The sequence below is a fragment of the Chelonia mydas genome, chromosome 5 (assembly GCF_015237465.2).
Source record: "Chelonia mydas isolate rCheMyd1 chromosome 5, rCheMyd1.pri.v2, whole genome shotgun sequence".
Classification (NCBI taxonomy): Eukaryota; Metazoa; Chordata; order Testudines; family Cheloniidae; genus Chelonia; species Chelonia mydas.
In genome coordinates, this window is record NC_051245.2 from 102,667,195 (window position 1) to 102,684,719 (window position 17,525).

The 17,525-nt window shown below is 39.0% G+C and overlaps 1 protein-coding gene across 10 annotated transcripts in view; it reads right to left on the reverse strand.

Moving 5' to 3' along the window:
- The window catches only part of PTPRD (protein tyrosine phosphatase receptor type D), a 2,140,771-nt gene that overhangs the window by 150,575 nt on the left and 1,972,671 nt on the right, over positions 1-17,525 (reverse strand). For all 10 annotated transcript variants that reach the window (XM_043546218.1, XM_043546214.1, XM_043546216.1 and 7 more), the window contains 4 exons: positions 7,284-7,417; positions 4,708-4,852; positions 1,289-1,594; positions 160-353 (listed from right to left, as the gene is read on the reverse strand). In XM_043546218.1, the coding sequence (XP_043402153.1) occupies positions 160-353; positions 1,289-1,594; positions 4,708-4,852; positions 7,284-7,417 (779 nt within the window). The remainder of the gene's footprint in view (positions 1-159; positions 354-1,288; positions 1,595-4,707; positions 4,853-7,283; positions 7,418-17,525) is intronic.

Here is a 17,525-nt window from a genome sequence, read left to right on the forward strand (position 1 = left end):
TACATAACCATTCTGGAGAACCTATTAAGATGGAAATAAAACATGTCAGCTTGTAGGCCAAAGTGGAGGGGAAAAAATACGGATAGTTATTTATATGTATTTTGTAAATGCAGCATTTTTGCTGAAGCCTATAAACAGAATAGAAAATAATCTAGTTACCTGTGCATCAGCCAGCATGACATCCTTCAGCATGGGTTGACCCTTTGGCTCGCCATTTTCCATCCTCACATAATGAACCTGGTATCCTCGGATCTGACCATGCTGCTTATTGGGTACAGGTGAGCGCCATGACACTTTAACAGAGGTAGAGTTGACAGCCTCTACCTCGACTTTGCGAGGAGGACCACTAGGAACTGGAACAACATCATTGGATAAAACAGAATTACAGGCACCTGTCCCACCCATTCAGAGTCTTTTTCTTTCTCTCTCTCTCTCTTTCTCTCTTTCTCTCTTTAAGGGCAGACCCACTATGTTTTCTTTGAAGAATACAAATTGTTCAACAAATGAAAATGCTCAACCAATCTGCTCTACCTTTCAGTGAAAAGATCAAAAAACATGACTGATGCAAAAAATGGAAGAAAAAAGAGTATTAGAGAAATAGAAAAACATGTAAAAATGTACAAAAGCCAAGGAAGATGCTTTGCGATTCAAAGCATTAAAGTACAAAGAGATATTCTGTAATTGAAATAATAATAATAAAAAAAACCAAAAGATTTAAAAAAAAAGTTCCCTTTTGTTTTGGGTTTGGGTTTTCTGCAATGGAACAAAAAGCTGGTTGATAATTGGGACATCTTCTGTTCTATTCGGATATGGAAGACATTTGACAACCTAGATATTTAAAATAAAAATATGTAGAGCATCAGTTTTCCAAAAGATTTTTTTTAAATGCACCAAAGAACAAGAAGGCCATTTTTAAAAATCAAAGACATAAGCTCATCAGACAGAAGAGTTAAAAAAAAAAAGTCAAGAAAAATGCAGAAAGATTTCCCCCCATGAGATCTGTGATTTTTTTAATAGATGAGGAAGGGGAGAAAGAGCAACCTGGGTAGGTTCCAAGGGGCAGCAGTTTCAATTTGTTCAAAAACAAACAAACTTTGTGTTTAAAGAAAAATTCAAAACTGATGTAGCAAAGGTAGACCTTTGATTAAAAGAATCAAATGGTGACAGTAACAGCGATTTTGGGGAAAAGAGGAGCAGGGGGAAAAAAGGAATACTGTTAGCCTATACAAAGACAGCAGATCGAGAGAGAATCATAGAGGTGCAAACGGATGTAGTGGAGGCAACATACCATCTTCATCTGTCCGAATCAATACTGATAAGCTCTCTGGGCCAGGTCCGACATCAGTGTGGGCAGTTACAGAGATCCGGTATTCAGTCCATTTTTCCAACTGTTCCAAAAGGTACTGGGTAGTGTCCGAAGCAATTCCCAAAATTTCATGGGGCTTGTCATCTTCCCCATCAATCCCAATGTACTTGATTGAATATTCTGTGATAATGCCATTCTGTTTTTCCACCGGTGGAGGTTGCCAACTTACCAAAATGCTAGTGGAGCTGGGGCTGGTGCAACTAATGTCTTGAGGAGGAGCTGATGGCTCTAATTTCAGTAGTGGGTTAGAGGAGGATTTGAGTGAAAGGATAGGAGTGGTTGAAAAAAAAAACATGAACAAAAGAAAAAATAAAAATAAATAAAAAGGGCAACCAAACAAAAAAAAATCCATAGAAACTTAAAAAGCAAAACATCAGATAATCTTATGCACCTTGGCTTATTAAAGTGAAGAAATTAAAAATGAATAAACCAACTAAATGATGAAAAAGGATGTGGGGGAAATACATGAAAATGAAGCCTCAAAATAATATTACGTACCTGCAATTAAAATTCTTCTTCAAATAAAAACAAAACGTGATGCTTTTATATGTCTATTCATCTACCCTTGTAATGTCTGCAATTAGTGCAAGTTAGGACATTTTAAATGATTATTTTATGTATGTATTTCTTGCCAAATTGTAACCTATACTGTACAGTCAGTCTTACATTCATCAAATAGTTTTTTTTCCCTTACACTATATTCCAGATAACTTGCAATAATTGCTAGAAATTGCTTCAGAAACTCCCAGCCCCTTTGAAACTTCCCTCCTGTCCCTCCCCACAAAAAGATTATATTTTTAATTTTCTTTTTACAACTGAGTCTGCCTAGATCAAGTCAACTACAAATAATGTTTAAATGGAAAGCATTTATTTAAACATTTATTGTAGCCAACATAGTGTAAAAGCATGCAAAGTCAATAGAAGATGAAGAAAATCTTAGTCAAAGGTTTACCTACCAGGACAAAAAGTGACAGGCTTGTTGATTCTGACTGTACCTTGTACTTACCCTAGATCAGCTCTCAGTTATATTTTTTAACTCCTCTTGGAGACACCTTTGCTAGTGACAAATTAAATCCTACCAGCTATTTTTTTGGTAATTTCAATAAACTACCACCTCCACACATTTTGTCAGCAAAATAGCTATTAAATCTTACTAAAAGACTTCCCTAGCAAAACAAAGCACAAAGATACAAAGCTCCTAATTTATACTGTATCTTACTTCACATGAGCACCCATCATTTAGATCAAATATAGCTCGTATTAAGAAGACAGCTAAAGTGCTTGCCCGTTTTGTTTGTGTGATTGTGTGTGTGTGAAATCTAGTTTCTCCCCCATATCCTTAAAGGAAAAACAAATGGATTTTTGGTACTACTTCTTGGCATATCAAAGATAATTAAAGAAGCTGAAGAGTTATAGGGCCCTGCTGTGACCTACTGCAGTTACACATGTGTCTTTTGGTTCCTCACAGATCTTCTGTGTGGATCAATTGATGTTCCTCAGTGTGGCATTCTACCCTTCTTGGGGGAAAATAAGTGAGAATGTACCAGCATCTGGAGGAGTTGAAGGGATAGATTAGCTTTTTTATTTTAAAAAAATGTCAATGATCAAGGTATAAATCAACTACACAGGATATTCTGGTCATTATGCTACAAAGCATGAATCTGTGCAGGAAGTATAAAAGGAAGTGAAAAGACTCCTTCAGGATATCATACTGACAGACAGATATCCCTGTAGCAGCTTTCTCTGAAGCCAAGAATGAAGGTTACAAAAAACTCTAGAAAATATTTCTGCTGTATCCATGAGAGATTTCTATTTTTTTAAAATCATTATATTAAAATAAATGCAAACCATTCTATCTTGTGTAATTGTTTTTTAAAATGCAATTTCTCCTTTATTTTGCAAGATGATTTTTACACCATCTGCAATCTAGTAAGCAAATCTATTAGGTCTGATCATATACCATGGATGTAAATTGGAAGTTTGTGATTGATTTCAATGGGATCTCTTACAAAAGTCTGACTACTTTCTTTTCATATATAACCTTTGCATGTTTTCATGTATTATCTGAATATGTAAAATAAAAAAGGCTACACACAGTGTAATGTCATCATGCTGGCCCTGTCCCATTTACTTTATTCTTACATAACCAGGAAATGGAAATCTTCTATATCAAAATACTGATTTTGCATAATTAAAATGACAGTGTCCCACGACCTTATGCTTGATTCTTAGATAAGGGCTGCACAAATGACAGCATAATTGGGTCCTTTGTGTTTATTTAAAATGCCACAGACATGCCTCAGGAAGTTCACATTACTCACAACACTCAAACTCTAGAGCAACAGTTCTTCAGGTACCTTAATTGTTACTAATATCTCATCAAACACTAGCAAAGCATGACAGTATAAATACAATAGCTCGAGCTGACTGACTCAAACCAGAATTTCAATGAGGCTGTGCAGTATTCATTTAAATAACCTTACTTCACTAAAAGTAATGAACCAATCAGCCTACAGAAAATTTAAATACATGATGGAATAAAGTTTGAAAATGGAGCAGTAAAGCTAAAGAATTACACAAAGTAAATTTCAGCTGATTATATCAACTCTTTGGGATACAATTCTTCAGTACCTGAAGAAGATCCCTTTAGTTAAGTTTTAATTTACATGTTTTTAAATTCCTATATGAATTCCCGTCAGGTTTTTTTTTTTTCAGATAAGCGCTATAAATTACTCATATTATTTACATGAACAGCCAATAGAATGTCATTTTCTTGTGTGTGTCAAAATTACTTCTAAAACTCAGGTGCCCACCTTCCAAAGATTGGTCAAAAAAAAACATTAGGCAAAACTTAGAAAGAATAACCATAGTTATCAGCATGCCTGTTAGTGCATACAGTCCTGGAGCCTTCAAATGTACATGTTCTGTAGGAAGGGAGTGTCTGGATAAAAGGAATTTTATGGAATTCACACTGTGGAGGAGGAAATGACCAGGCTGGACCAGTGGAATTTTAAGGCTCCAGGACTATATAGGAGGCATGCCATGCATGGAGGATCATTAGTATGCCTCGTGGTGCACCTAGAAGCTATACAGATATCATCATAGTGTTGTCTCTTTAGACATTCTGAAGATGTTCTGCTTCTTCTCCTCAGGATATGCAAAAGCCAATAATAATTCAAAAACAATTCTCCTAAGCCTATTATAAATATATAACTTAAGCACTGTCTTGCTGTCGTGTTACTGAGACTCTTGCTCTCTATTGCTGTCTTACTGGCTTATCTGGCTGTATCTGCTCAGTAGATAGAAGGAGCAGAATAAAGCAAGCAAGGAGAGACACCTACTTGACTGCATGGTTCTCGCTGAGATTTCTGCAGTTGAAGCACCCAGGCCTTGTGGAGAGCGTGCAGCCAGACGGAAGTAGTACAAGCTGTTTGGCTTCAGGCTTTGCAGGCGATAAGATGTAGTTGGCTCAACAGAAACACGTTGCTAAAGGTAAGCAATAAGAGAACTGGACGTATTGATAAATATCCAAAGATACTTATTCAGAATGTTGTCTAAGGAGAAGAGCCCCTCTGAGACACTGACAACAACATCATCAATGGGATTAATTTGTTTAAAACTTCTTTTAAAAATGTGAACGTAGCATTTTAAACAAAGCAATCTGAACCAAACAATGAAAGGAAAGTGAATCTATTATCTACAATAAATAAATAATGAAAAATTAATTTTTAAAATAAGCAGTTCAAGTATCAAGCTATCAAGTATCAAGTATCAAGCTGCTAGGGAGAAATTTTGTTTGACAGTTTAAAAGGAGTTAAATAATTGTGTTCTAATTTTAAAACAATATTTGGACACTGACAGATGAGTAGAGCCTCATCTACTTATCTACATGTACTTATCACTCCAGTGAAATTGGACTTTTGTGGGATGGGTGATCTTGGAGTTAAGGCTAGCCTGTAGTTAGATTTGCATTCAAAATCTTAAGAAGCAAATTCTTCTAAAGCTATAAATATTATCAAGGACCTATGATCAGGATGTAGTGCAAGTTTAGGTAGGGGCATATATCTCATATGGAATTAAAAGATAGATCTGGGAACTCTCCTCTTAGCAGTCTTTTTAGTTGCTCAGTGTGTGCTTACATGTCTTCAGTACATGTGAAGAACTTCTATAAACCTAAACTCAGTGAAGTAGCAGTAACCAGCTTTTGCTGTATTCCCAAAGCAGCAACAAGATAGTGACGCAGGAGGGCACTGACATATCTAGCACTCTCCCGCTGTCTCCTGAGATCACCACTCTCATTCTTTGCATTGGAAATCAGCTTTATACAAATGAACAGAAAAAATAAGAAGAGCCTTTATTTTTAAAAAAGAATGATTTAGTGTAGCCAAAGAAACATTTAAAATGCTAATTGTTTATAAAGAGCAAACAACATCTAAAAAAGGCATCTTATGATTAGAAATAATGTATTTTCTTCATGAAGCACACTGAAAAGTACCAATTACCATGTTTTAAAAGATTCTCATTAATTGACTAACAGAAACAACTATTCATTATGGGTGAAATCCTGGCCCCATTAACTGCAATGGGGCTGGGATTTCTTCCTGTGTCATTCCTAAGAGCCAGGCAAAGTCTGTCAACTCCATGCCCTGGAGGCAGTACAGTGTTGGACAGCCTCAACTAGCATTACCCCTTTGGAACTAGGAGCAACCTCCATGCTTGCCTTTCCATGAACACCCATAAAGCTTCCCTTGGCCAGTAGCCACAGAGCCTGCTGGTAACAGTGCTCAGAATCTGCCATCAAGCTGGTTGCTCTGTTTAACAATCACCACTCTGCACTTTAAGTGTGGTGTGTGTGTGCGTGTGTGTGGGCAGGTGTTGTCTGGCTGGCCGGGAGAAGAGGACAATGCTTTCTGGCTTGCTGGAGGAGGGGAGATGTAAAACTGCTGGAAAAACAGTCAGCGTGGTGGATGAATCACCACCTAGGAATGAGGGGTTTAAAAAGGTCAGCTGGGCCTGGCCCCTCCCCTCATTCACTCAGAACAAGCTGGTTAGCACCCACCCTCCCTCCCTATTTAGGTCAGAAATATGCCTGGTGTTTAGCTATATCTGCTGTGGGCATTATGCTAGCTGCCCCGTTAAGGGGGGCTGGGAAGGAATTTTTCCCTTACCACCATATTGACCAGGTGCAGTGTGTGTGTGTGTGGGGGGGGTTTCGCCTTCCTCACAGCAGGTTCAGGTGGGCTCTGTTCATGCATTGCATGACGGGCAGTAGGCCATATGTCACAACTCTTTATTTAAGCGTACAGCGGATGTTCAGTGCAGGTACTCCATAAATTAAGGCACAAAAGAACGAATAAATGGCTTGGAAAAGGAAACAATGAGAGGTGCTTGGTAATTGAGCAAGCCAGGAGAAGTTCGGCGCTCCTCTGATTGGCAGAGCAGGGAGCCAACCTCCCCATCATTATAGTCCGCCTTAACCCCTCCTACGAGGGGGGTGGGGGTGGTCGGTAAGGTCTTGGCAAGGGAATTGCTAGAGGGAGCTGGTGTAAGCCCCCCCCAGAATTAGAAGGAATTGGAGGGTCCCAGCAGTGGATCTGCTGGATGGACATAAACGGAAAGGGGGATGGGAGGGGACACTAAAAAAAGTACTCACCTCTCCCCCCCGCCCGCGAATTGTGGGGGTTTTCACCTGCACTGCACGTTTTATCTGCCGGGTTAGTCCCAGACATCTAATAATAAAGTTGTGGCCTGATTAAACCCTTATCTGGCTCCTGTCATTCTTTCGGCATAGCCAGACAAACAATTTAATGTCAATATTCTCATATAACAGGAAATCAGCTAAGCTTGTACTTCTAAACCATTGCAGCCTTTCATGTCTTATTCCATTAAAAAAAAAGGTGAGTAAATGTTCATTTACCTCTTCACCCTGGTCCCCATCTTTGTAAACCAGTTCATAGCTGGAAATAGTGTCAGAGCGGGGAGGGGTCCAAGAAAGTAATATGCTTGTTTCAGATTCAGGTTCTGCTTTGAAGTTCAGCGGTTGCCCTGGGACTAAAGGGGAAAGTTATACAGTGTTACCCCCTATTTATTTCTTTTGTTCAATATTTATTATTCAAATATTTTGAATCATCATTGCAGTACTTGGCACAATACTATCTTTTGTTTTAATTACTGAACTTAAACAGCTAACTGATGCAGTTGAACTAAGAAATAGGTACAAAGCAAAAAAAGTATACTATAATATAATGATATTACCAACTTACATTTTATCCTAAATTATTTCAAAGTTCCTCAGAACTATACACAAACAAACGATATACAAACCACAGAAATGCTGCCATCCTACAAGTGGACTACTGACACCTGTTTAACAGCTTACAGTAGTGGCTCTCAACCTCTCCAGACTACTGTACCTGTTTTAGGAGTTTGATTTGTCTTGCATACTCCCAAGTTTCACCTCACTTCAAAACTACTTGCTTACAAAGTCACACATAAAAATACAAAAGTATCGCAACTCACAAGTACTGTAAAATTGCTTACTTTCTCATTTTTACCACATAATTATAACATAAAGCAATTGGAATATAAATATTATATTTACATTTCAGTGTACAGTATATAGAAGAGTATAAACAAGTCATTGTCTGTATAAAATTTTAGTTTGTTCTGACTTCACTAATGCTTTTTATGTAACCTGTTGTAAAATTAGGCAAAAATCTAGATGAGCTGATGTACCCCCTGGAAGAGCTCTGCGTAACCCCAGGGGTATGTGTGCCCCTGATTGAGAACAACTGGCTTACAGTAACAGTACTCGAAAAATTTAAGACTGAATCTAAAGACTATCATACCAGCTGAAACTGCTTATGTGAACTGTGGCAAAAAAGTTATGTATGAAATAAAGTAAGTTATATATAAGATGGGGAAAAAATCTTCCAAAAAAGAGCTAAGGCCATTATAGATCATTCCAAATGCAAAACAAGTTTGCTAAACTAGCAAGCAATTAAGTTATTAAACATATCCTTGTCTTTAAGAAGGCGCTTACACACTGAAAAACTGACTTATGCTATATGCTTACTCTTCAAAAATGGCATCCTGAGGGGCCATGTTTCTTTTCTTGCCGATTAACATCTTTAACAATTTATCTCAGTTTTCTAGTAATTAGATGATTTTTCTCCCTCAAAATGCAACTTTGAATCTGATAGATGAGGGGGTGGGGTGGGGGAGGAGGCATTTTCTGGCTCATGTGTCATTTGTCATAAGGGTTATTCAGGCCAAAATCTACTGTCAGTTACACATGTGCATCTCCACTGAAGACTATGGGGTTACACAAGTGTAAACGAGGGCAGAGTTTGTCTTTACCGTTAGAACATAGGCAATAACTTTCGCACCCAAGTTTGAAAATATTTGATTATGATTTCCATTGAGAATGCATGAATCACAACAGAATCCAAGCTCGCTCTTCCATAGTTGTGCTGGCTTTGCAGGAATAAAAAGTCGTGCACACTTCTTTAGTCAGAAAAATAATCAGCTATTATTCTCAATACACACAGGGAACAGCTGTGGTAAGTAAGGTGGTCGTCATCATCATCATCATAATACAGATAATAGTTTTTCATAATCACTTTTCAGAGTAGGACTGCATTGTAAATTAAAGTACTTTTCTTTTGTACAGCCACAGTCACAGAAAAGAAGGAATTAGCCCATCAGGGAACAAAAATAAAATTTACTTGTTCGTAGTACTTAGCCTCTGCAGATTTTTAGGTGCCACAAGGAAACATTGGAGCTTTGGAGTTCAGAAAGCCATTTGGACTTACGATAACCTGTTGGATACGATAGCTAGGATTTGACTTCTAAGTTTTAAATAAGTAGATCGACAACTAACAGGAAATGTAAATTTGCCTGTATAGACTTTTAATAGCTTGTAATTGCCTACCATCAGTCCCCTCTGAAATAAACAGGACAAAATAGAAAGACAAGATGGGATAGGAGAAAAAAATCTTCTCTCCCACTCTGAAGAAATGTGTCAGAGTGAATAGTAATCCAATGTAATTATATATCTTCAGAGAACAAGAATAAAAGCAGAGTAATTAACTTTTTCTTGAAAAGATACCTGGTGTAATAAATGACCACTCAGTAGATATTAAAAAGCTCCAAAGATGTCTTTGAAAAATACTGATATAAGATGTACAAAGGGAAATCATTGTGAGTACGTAAGTAGCAATAGAACCATTTTAATGGGAAATACAAATTTGAAGCAAGGTGCTGGGAGAATTGGACTATTCCTGACTTGGAAACAGGTTCTGTAATACCATCTTGCACTATGGTCATGATGCTGAGTCCAAGTCATATTGTTGCATAAATGTATGCACAGAGCTTCATGTGGCTGCCTTACAACTCTCTTGGATAGGAACCAACTGGAGGCGGTGATAGTTGCAATTTGCCTCCTACTAAATATGGCTTAAAATGACTTTGGAGTTGTACTGTCGGCCTGCCAAAGCATAATAATGAGCCATGGAGTTCAGAAAGCCATTTGGACATATTTCTTTTTGACATGGATTGTCCCACGTGTAATTGTATCAAATAAAGCAAAAAGACAAGTGGACACTCATTGGGACTTTGCCTGCTCTACAAAACAAAAAAGTATGAAACAGTACTATCAGACTTATGGAAAAGTGCTTCACTTGGATGAGCATGAATATTGGGAAGAATATTGGCAGAGTAACTGAGCAATTATGGTGTAATTCCAATGCCACATTTGGCTGGAATCTAGGGAGAGTCAGTAACATCACCTTGTCCTTGTGGGACTTTATGTAAAATAGATTAGAGTTCCTAAAGCCTTATGATCATTTCCCCTGTGAGCTGCAGTTGCTGCCACAAAGAATAAAATTAACCATGTGAAAAATTCCACCTCACAGTTATGGTGAGGTTCAAAAGGAGATCTCATCAATTTTGTGAGACCAACATAGCTATTTCATGATATTAGGAAGATGGAAGATTTTCGAAGAAATAAGCTATTCAAAAATCTGAACCATGCAGATCAACTTCCTTTCTCCAAACGCATGAAAGGCCAAAACAACTCCATAAGAGACGCTGTCTATAGTCTAACCGACAGCTGCAGAAAGTTATCAAGCAGTTTTTGCACAGGAGAAATCAAGTAATCCATTCAGATCCTGAATTTTCTCCACTTAAATTTGCACAATTTCCTTGCAGTTTCCTATGAAGCTAGGAAAACTAAACAGAACAAGGAAGCCATGCCAACTGGCAAAACACTCCTAGGATGGGATAGAGAAAGGTTTCTTGGTTCTCAGTGATCATATGTTGTGAGACACTCATTGCCAACATCTCTCTCCTCAAGGATTTCTCCTTGAAGTCCTTGTTTACTATCTTAAAGCTGGGATTTACTTAAAATGTCATGGGACGCCAACCAGGCAGTGAAGCTTAACTCCACCTGTTTTATTAGTTTGTGGCAGATATTTTCAATTTGTACTCAGGCAATGTTTGAAATTGTTTTTTTTGGGGGGGGGGAAGGGGGAAGGGAGTGGGAAGGGTTGGCTTCTACACAACTCCACAACAAAACAGAGGGAGCTACAACAAACAAACAACTAAACCAAAACCAGTACAATACTGCTGGTAATACTTGTAGGAATGAATCAAAGCCTCAAGATGTTGCATAAGCACAGCCCAAATTGAGTACAAATTAAAAAATACAATAACTTTTCCACTCATTTCAGGAATGTCACTGTAACACATACATGGCACTTCTTTAGCCCAGAAAAAATGGTGCTCAGCGGTAGCTATGCAAACAGGAACAAGCTGCATGAGCAGATACCTGCAGCTTCTGATCTCCTCCACAGACGAAAAAGCAACTAAAGAGAGGCAGTTACAGGCTCTGGAAACTGTGCAGGTTGCCTTGCTCCTACTGCTGGGGTGTGTTCTACAATATAGAACTATAGGCTAAACCAAATCCAACTTGTCACATTGCATGATCATCACACAGAGTGGGAATTTTTTTACAGCACAGGTATTTTTGGAGAACAAAACATTTCAATAGCATCTTTTATCCAATGATTTCAAAGTGCCCTGCAAACATTAATTAAGATTTTTAACTTCACTGTGAAGTATGTATATTCTTATTCTAATGTTATATAGAAGAAACAGACACAGAGGTTGTTAGGTAACTTACACAAGGTCACACAGTGATCCATTGACAAAGCAGGTTATAGAATCAAGAATTAACTGATTTCCAGATCCATCCTCTAACCTCTAGATCAGGGGTGGGCAAACTTTTTGGCCCAAGGGCCACATCTGGGAATAGAAATTGTATGGCAGGTCATGAATGCTCACAAAATTGGGGTTGGGGTGTGGAAGGGGGTGAGGGCTCTGGTTAGGGGTGCGGGCTCCAGAGTGGGGCCAGAAATGAGGAATTCAGGGTGTGGGAGGGGGCTCCAGGCTGGGGTGGGCTGGGCATGAGGAGTTTGGGGTGCAGGAGGGTGCTCCAGCCTGGGGCCGAGGGGTTCGGAGGGAGGGAGCGGGATCAGGGCTGGACCAGGGGGTTGGGGCAAGGTGAGAGACTCAGGGGTGCAGGCTCCCGACAGTGCTTACCTCAAGCGGCTCCCGGAAGTAGTGGCATGTCCCTTCTCCGGATCCTAAGCGGAGGTGCGGCCAGGTGGCTCTGAACGCTGCACCATCCACAGGGACCGCCCCTGCAGTGCCCATTGGCTGTGGTTCCCACTTATGGAAAAGTGCTTCACTTGGATGAGCATGAATTGTCTGTGGTTCCCAGCCAATGGGAGCTGTGGGGGCGGTGCTTGGGGTGGGGGCAGCATGCAGAATGGAGGCCCCTAGCTGCCCCTATGCATAGGAGCCAGAGGGGGACCATGCCGCTGCTTCCAGGAGCTGCATAGAGCGGCCCCTGACCCCCTCCCTGGCTGGAGCCCCAGAGCAGAGCAAGCCCCAGACTCCCATCCCAAGCGGGAGCTCGAGGGCCAGATTAAAATGGCTGGTGGGCTGGATTTGGCTTGTGGGCCATAGTTTGCCCACCCCGCTCTAGATCATGGTTCCTATCCTGGTCCTTTGTACATGTGGAAGCATGTCCAGAAGCAAACATAGAAAGCAGCATGATTCTTAGAGAAGTAGTTTAGGAGTCAGAGGTTCTGGAAGTGGGCATGGAGGAGTTAACAGGAGAAGTTACAAGCTGAGTGGAGTTGGAAAGGGCCAAGATTTTGTGTTTGCTGAGAATTTCATAAAATTGTTCCTAAGAAGCCCTTTCAGTTTAGGCATAAACATTTTTTTCTTTTTTTGTCACTTGATATCCATTTTTGTTAAAATACCACATTCTCTCTGCACAGTACACAAGGTAATTAAAAGCAAACGAAGATAGTTTATTAATCCTGTGTCTGTGTCTACTCTCTCTCTCAACACAGAAGTAACTTGTGTAAATAAGCCTGGAGGTTTCTGACTCCTTAGAATTCTACAGTTTTAAACCTAGAGTGATAATATTGAAGAATAATTAACTAATTAAAAAGTGTAAATGTGCCGTACATTTTGTCAAAAATCTCAAAACCTGTAAACCAACTGCTGTAGAAGTTAATGAACAACTAACAATGCTAAAGTGCAATAAAAATATGATGGTACAAACTCAAAACTATATTAAACATTTACTTGTAGGAAAATAGTTTGATGATTGAAAAAAACAGGAGAGGTATTCCTGGGAGTGTTTATGTGGTCAGTTTATGGTCATTTATGGTCAGTTATATGGTCAGTTTAATTCTATTGATGCAGTGATGTTATCTTCTAGGTATTTCACAGTGCCCTCTCCCATACTCAAGTTAAAGGTCCACAGTAACCTGTGCTTCGCATTTCCAGCATTCTTAATAGTATTTTACTTTACAAGGCTCAAATTCCCTACTTATTCAGTGTCTCAAGGCAGGTATATTTTTGAGTAGGTCACTTTTAAAAAAAAAACCACATACCTGCCCAGTGGGTCACTTTATTCAAGTAGAAGGAAGGCGAGGAAGGAAGTGGAGATGCAAATAAACCATGCATACAAAGAATGAATTGAGCAGGAGGATAGAAAAATAACATAAAAGGAATGAGAGGTCAGAGATAGCACAAGAGGAGAGTGAAGAAAACACAGAGCAAGAAGAGAATGCTGCCATGGCTTATAAAACAAAAGTACACATTTTCAGTTTAAAATAAAAAAAATAAACAAAAACAGCCTAGAAGAACAAATAAAAGCAAAACAGAAGGGGAAAAGGAGTAGATTAAAAGGAGGAGAAGAACCATTGAGAAAGGGAAGTGGAGGGACAGAACAGGAGAAGGAAGCTGGAAAATGGAACAGAAGAAGCGATAATATTGTGGCTAGCATGCAAAAACTTGTATAAAGGCCAGGAAATCCATGAGTTTCAGCTCAGAGAATTTCCTGCAGATTGCTGCATTGTGTGTAGGGAATGCTACACCGTAGGATCTGACTGCAGGGGTCTGAGGGTGTGACCCTCTTTACCTAGGGACACCTTTGTATCAGCAGGGATATCCCTGCAGATATTGAGATATGTAAAGAAAGCTGGGGTTATCTGAATGGTTACCTTCTGCATTAGGTCCTCTTTCCCACAATGCAGCATGGCTCTAGGGTGACCAGATGTCCCAATTTTATAGGGACAGTCCTGATTTTTGGGTCTTTTTCTTATATAAGCTCCTATTACCCACCACTCCCTGTCCCAATTTTTCACACTTGCTGTCTGGTCACCCTACGGCTCCCTCATCAGCATTATATTACTCAGCAATTCCACTGCCAATTTTAGGGAAGATAGCCAGTTTCTTTGGCACTATTCTACACTGCACCTCCTAGGTGCTCAGCTGCACCCCCACCCCTCACTCTTTTCCCTGTCCCAAGCCTTGTGGAGATCCAGCTGAATAGCCATGGCATAGACAGCCTTCCCTGAGCTCCCAGACAGGATGCTGCAGGACTATCGCTTTCTCTCTTTTGGCATTTCCGGGGCATTTAGCACTGTTTTCTACTTCCTCCATGTCTGACACTCCAGGGAATTATAGGGCCTTAGGTGAGCAAAATGCTTTAGTTTTTGACTTCATTTTCATCTACAGAGTTTTTTAACATGGGGCTGTACACAGAGGAAGGAGGGAAGTGATGATGCCAAAATGATTGATTGAACTGGAGTCAAATTACTGCTGATGGTTAGGCAAGAAACTAATTTTAACAGGACACTTTATTATTATTACATTTTTGCATGTGTTTGATGTTCATGAAAGGTGTCAGAATCTTCTACTGAGCTACAGTATAGAATTGCAAGAATAATTTGTTTATAATTGCATGTTTTTCTCTGCATTTCAATCCTTCTATTAGAAACAGAACCCCCCTCTCCCCTAAAATCCAACTCATTAGCTTTACAATAAGGTTTTATTCAATGTGTAATATATTTTCCCTTTTATATTTATTTAAAAGACAGTCAGATATCTGATCTTCCTATAATTTTTCCTTTCCATGCATTCAAATGCTTTCTTAACTATAATGTTCCGTGGTGACTGTACATACACTTTAACGTTCATGTTACGTAACATCCTTAGCTTAGCATTAACAATGTGTTTTATATAGTAATTTTTTTTAAATGTAGGAGTTTCCCAGAGTTATCTATGCCTCCTGGAATTCCCTGTCCTGTGGAGTGTCTGGTTCTCCCTGCAATGCTCCCAGTCCCTACATAGTGGTTCTTCCTGGTATGGGAAGCTAATAAAAGCAAGATCCTTTGCTCCTCCTCAGTGACTTTCCCCTCTCTGCAGAGTTTAGGAATACCCTGGTCCTGAGACCCAGCTGGAAGATTGTTTTTATGAGGTGTGCAAGATGAAGGATGCACCTGGAGTCTGCTCTGGCATGTTGGTTTGAGAAAATTAAAAAAGTGAGGATTGGGTTTCAGAGAAAATGTAATAGCAAGTTTGGTAGTGAATTAGCTGGGAATGGGGACCAGGAACCAGAGACATAGTTTACAAGAGGGGCAACATAAATTAGGAGAGAACATCACAATTCAGTATATATATGAATTTGTCCATGCTGAAGTCCAGCATTTGCAGGAGTCACATCATTTAGAGAATATACATGGCTTGATCCTCCAGTCATTGACGTCAGGGGCAAAGCTCCCATTGATGTTAACGATGCAGGATCAGGGTCTTTCTGCACAAACCTACTGATATCCAGTTTTCCTTGTTCAAAAGGATCTGCTCTAACATTTTCTATGTTGGCTTTTAATAGCTACATTTTTTAATATGTTGGCTATCATCTTGAAAACGTTATCCATTTGTTTCGATGGCATAAAAATCATAATAGTGATGAAGAATTATAATTATTTTTGTTTTCATTTTTTTAAATTAACCTCTGCGTATTAAACATACAAGTGTTAAAAATAAGGCAACTGTAAGCTACAGGGATATAAAAGCATGTTAGAGACCAGGCCTTATTCTTCAAAAGGGAATTATTTTAAAATTCCTTCAAAATCTTAAATTGTCCCAAGTGTTTATTTGTAATGTTCCACAAATATACAACTGCGCTCTAACAGCAGGTGTGTTAAATTTGATTATGGCAAATATTTGCTTTAATCAATGACAAACAGACTGAAACCCCAACTTTGAAAACTAAATGCAACCCTTAACTATGGAGTTGCTGCTGACAACTTCATACGGTAAGATCAAGAGGCTTTTCCAAGATTTACGGTGAAAGAACAGAACAACTGTAAATCATAAGAAATCAGGATGTCATCTGCCTGGATTTACTGTAGTTAAAGAAATGCAAGGAAAACAATACCAGAGAACTCAGATTTAAGCTACTCTTTTAAACAATTTGCTGCTTATTATACAACAAAGACAACACTTTCAACTGCTCACAGTTTAGAACAAAATAGTTATCCTCAGACAAAAAAGAATGAAATGTAGACTGCCATTCCATCCTAGCAGTCAAAATCCCCTTTTCTGGACAAGTCACTCCTTAAAATATATATTTGAGCCACTGCTTTGAATGGTAAATGACTTTCTAAGACATGCTAGACCCTCAGCTAGAGAGCTACAATATTTCACCCTGAACCCACTCATGTGAAACTGAACCACAGCCATAGTAAAAGCAACTTGGGAGAGTTGTACTACGTGCCATGGAAAAATCATCTTTTTGATGAAGAAAGAAAAAAAAAAGAAAAACCAAATATTTGTGGCCAACATCTTAATTGAATTGTTTCATTCTGGATTAGTTAGATATTAAGCCATGTCTGCTTGAGCTGCAGTCGTGGCTCTTGGGAATTGTAGTTTGCATGCCTTGTGCCATGCCATTATCCTCAGTGAGCTGGGATCCCTGGTTGGACTCTTACATGAGGCCCATAATCTCCCCTCTTGCTGAACCATTGAGATGCACCATAAGAGTCCCATAGCCATGGTGCACCATGGGACATGTAGTTTGGGCATAGAGTCCAGCCCATAAAGAAGATTGTGAGCATGAGGAACCCGAACTACTACTCCTATGATGCACCATGGGAGCTCAGGGGGACAGATTTTAATGAGAACTGAGCTGAAATGTAATGTTTAGATTATGGTTCCAAATCGAAAACTTTGTGTTTTTCAGGGTGTTCAGGTTTTTCATAAAAAGGTAAAATTTTCAATGGAAGCAGACACTTTTTGCAAAAAAATTGTTTATTAGAAAACCAAATTTTTAATTGAAAAAGTTTCAATTAAATTTTTGACCAGATCTACTCAGATGACCGAGAAAGCGAGAAGTAAAACTCAAGATGCCTGTTTCTTTAGCACCATTTTGTCATATTGAACTTGAATATTAATTATGCTGGTGCTGAAAATAAAACCCTTGCAAATGTGTTTCTTTTTCAAAATCCTCAGAACATTTTCCTACCTCCCAATGATCACAATGCACATAATAGAAAAAGGCTTTGAAGGAAATAATGTTGAATGGCACTGCTGTCAATCAAACTCTAGGACACAAATGCTGGCCCCAGTGAAGTCAATTGGAGTTTTGTCACTGACTTCCATGGGAGCATGATTTGGTCCATCAAGTGATAGCTTACACAATTGAAATAGTTATTCATGTGTTTTTAAGTTCTATACAGAGAAAAAACAAACAAAGAACCCCAAACCCAACCACCATTCCAGGTCCTGCTTC